The sequence below is a fragment of the Otolemur garnettii genome, unplaced genomic scaffold (assembly GCF_000181295.1).
Source record: "Otolemur garnettii isolate 467f Iridium unplaced genomic scaffold, OtoGar3 scaffold00013, whole genome shotgun sequence".
Lineage (NCBI taxonomy): Eukaryota > Metazoa > Chordata > Mammalia > Primates > Galagidae > Otolemur > Otolemur garnettii.
In genome coordinates this window covers 16,137,312-16,140,485 of record NW_003852408.1, presented here as the reverse complement: position 1 = coordinate 16,140,485, position 3,174 = coordinate 16,137,312, and the positions used below count along the sequence as shown (strand labels likewise).

At 42.4% G+C, this 3,174-nt stretch overlaps 1 protein-coding gene across 1 annotated transcript in view; it reads left to right on the top strand.

The window, feature by feature from the left end:
- Positions 1-2,685: 2,685 nt before the first annotated feature.
- Positions 2,686-3,174, top strand: part of TMEM169 (transmembrane protein 169) — a 2,259-nt gene continuing 1,770 nt past the window's right edge. The window contains exon 1 of the mRNA XM_003784972.2: positions 2,686-3,083. Within this exon, the coding sequence (XP_003785020.1) occupies positions 2,813-3,083 (271 nt within the window). The 5' untranslated portion in view covers positions 2,686-2,812. The remainder of the gene's footprint in view (positions 3,084-3,174) is intronic.

The window sequence follows — 3,174 nt, the reverse complement described above, 5'->3', positions numbered from 1 at the left end:
CCCAGCTACTTGGGAGGCGGAGGCAGGAGACTCTCTAGAGCCCAGGAGTTGGAGGTTGCTGTGAGCTGTGATGCCATGGCACTCTAGCCAGGGGGACAGCTTGAGGCTCTGTCTAAAAAAAAAAGAAATTTCTGAAAGTTTAAGTCATAGAACCTTGGGTAAATGTTGGCAGGCAGTAGGCAAAGTGAAAAGAATATGAGCTTTGAAATTAACAAACCTGGGTGTGAGTTCCAGCCCCACTACTTCCCCATCACTTACTACCTATGTAATCTTGAGCATTTCGCCTCTAAGTGGAGATGGTATTTATTACAGTACCTACTTCACAGGTTTGTTGTGAAGATTGAACAGTATGATTACTATTAAGTACTTAGAATAGCACCTAGTACACAGTAAGTAAGTTTTAGTTGTTACTATTCTTAACTCCAAGTATCTTCTTTTGCAAGATAGTACTTGCTTTGTAAGATTGTCGTGCCTATACCCAGGCATTGTGCTGGGTGCCTTTAGTCCCAACTGCTGGGGAGACTGAGGCAAAAAGACTGATTAAACCCAAGAGTTTGAGGTTGCTATGAGCTTTGATGCCACAGCACTCTAACAAGGGGGACAGAGTGAGACTCTGTCTCAAAAAAAAAAAGAAAAAAAGAGTAAGATTGTTGTGCCTACAACAACTGCATAATATCTGCATAACACACATAGTTGTGTTCAATAAGTATTTACTGAAGCTAGGCATGATGGCACATGCGTAGTCCCAGCTACTCTGAGGCAGGAGGATCACTTGATTCCAAGAAGTCTGAGCAACGTAATGAGACCCCCATCTCTAAATAAATAAATGAATAAACAAGCATGTATTTATTTATTTGAGTATGTGATTAAGTGAGGTAATGCATGGAATGTACAGTCACTTAGTGCCAAAACTAACAAATTATACAATCAGTAAATGTTCTACTTTATGAAAACAGGCACTCCATAAACCTTATGGAGTTTCCTTCTTTCTCTTTCTCTTTTCCTTTTCCTCTTCTCCTTTCCTCTTGGTAACACTGAGAGGTTTTCTGCTGGAAATAAAGATGAGTGGTTTGAATGTGCTCAGCCAGAAATGATGATTCAATTAGCAAATAATCAACTAGACTATTGGCAATACATTCTTGAGATCTAGATTAGGATGTTCTTGGTGTAGACATGATCCTATAGCTGTGGGCAGAAAGGCTATGCATTTGTACAGGAGAAATAGTGTTCCTTTGAGGAAAGAGGACAATGAATTGAGAACTGAGTCTCAAAAACATTGGCATTATGGATTGGAGAAGAGAGCAAAAAAGACAGAAGGAGGGTTTCAGAGGTGATGAGAGAATGAAGATTGAAAGTCAAAAGAGGCAAGGGAAGATTTCAGAAAGACTTGGGAATTAGCAGGATCAAAGGTGCTGGTGTGGACAAGTGCCAGGGTCCCACCCCAGTGGCAGGGTCCTTTAAGACCTGTGGCACCAGCAGCGATCGACTGAGAAAAAATAAAGTTAAAATCGGCAGGACACGCACAGTGGAATTTTCAAAGGTGGGACCCAGGGGACCACCACTGGCTTGTGGGGCTTCAGTGAGTGGCCCTGAGTGCTTGTTCCACCCGCTTTTAATGAGAAAGCTATTTTCTCATTTACCCTAGAGGGTAAGCTGAGGAAGGGAGTAAAAACGTCAGCAGTTTCTATGAGTAAGCATGTTAGTTCTTATTCTATCTATAATCCTTAACTTAACAATCTATAATCAGCAGGGGTATTTGCAAGCTGTATCCCTTATAGACCAGGCTTCCAGTAAAAGCAGAAACTGCTCAGACAAGTAATTTAACTGTTAGTTTAAAAGTAAGGTAACTAAACTGTTTTTATTCTGCCTTGCTCAGCTTATTTTTCTGTTTCTCTCCTTTTCTGGGGGTGTTTTTCCTTGCTTTCTTTGGTCCTCATTCTCCCTGCAGAAAAGGAGAATAATTATGAAGTGGTCATTGTGGTCACTCCAGGGACATTCAAGATGTGCTCCTCACAGAAATGAGTGGCCCTGTCATCAAATGAAGGAGGAGTAGGGTTCTGGACAACAATGATGAACAAACAAACAAAAACAAACAAAAAACACTAGCTGTCCATTGCAGCTACCAAGACTTCTAAATTGTGACAGGAAAATCCTGAGCTTTAGACTTACGCAAGTCTCTTTCCAAGTTCTCTCCCTGGTTTATTTAACACAAATGAGGGCCACCAAGTGAGACTCTGTGAAGTTCCACCATCTTGGGATGACTTCTCTAAGTTACATTTACCCATTGCTTAGGGTATACACACCTTATGTCCCCAAAATTTGATAAAGTAGCCAGACATTAGGGTTTCTGGTCCCAACCATCGGAATTTCCATGTATGGTGGGAGGAAAAAATATTAACTCTCATCTGTCAGTAAGGGTTCCTTATCCAACTTTCTTATAGTTTGCATCCCCCAACTAGGTTGCATTTTATGTTTAGGTAAATGGCTAAAATATTGTAACATGAAAAAAATTTTATTGATAGTCTAGTCTATTCTTGTAATAGATTTTTACCGTACTCCCGAAATAAAGTGTTATGAGAAGTAGAGGCATGGAAGGGCTTCTGCTAAGTTGAGATCAATTTCCCAGCTCCTGTCCATCTCTCCCTATTCACTTCCCATTGGTGGCTTTGCTTTGCTATCTTTCAGGTGGAACACATCCTTGGGACAGCTTTGTATATGCCCTGTCCAGGAAAAAGTGCTGTGATGTGTGGATCGTGCATTTGCTCCTTCAAGTCGTACTCTTTATAAGGCACAGGCAGAAGTCACAGCTGGGATGGAAGATCCTGCACCAGGGGAAGGCCAGGCCCAGCTCCCAAGCCCCCACCAGGGCTCTCTGAGGAAGGCTGTGGCTGCTGCCCTGGCCCTGGATGGGGAATCCACAATGGGTCGCAGGAAAAAGAAGAGGAAAGAGTCCCGTCCAGAATCCATCATCATCTACCGCTCAGAGAATGAGAAAATGGATGAGGAACCTGGGGAACTGGAAGGTGGAGATCGGCCAAAAGAGGAGGAGGGGGATGATTTCCTAGACTATCCTGTGGATGATGGTGAGTCTGTCTAGGGCCACTTCCTTAAAGTCTTTACCTACAGCGATTGATATGTGTCAACGTTTTCATAGCACTTGGTAACTAGACATAG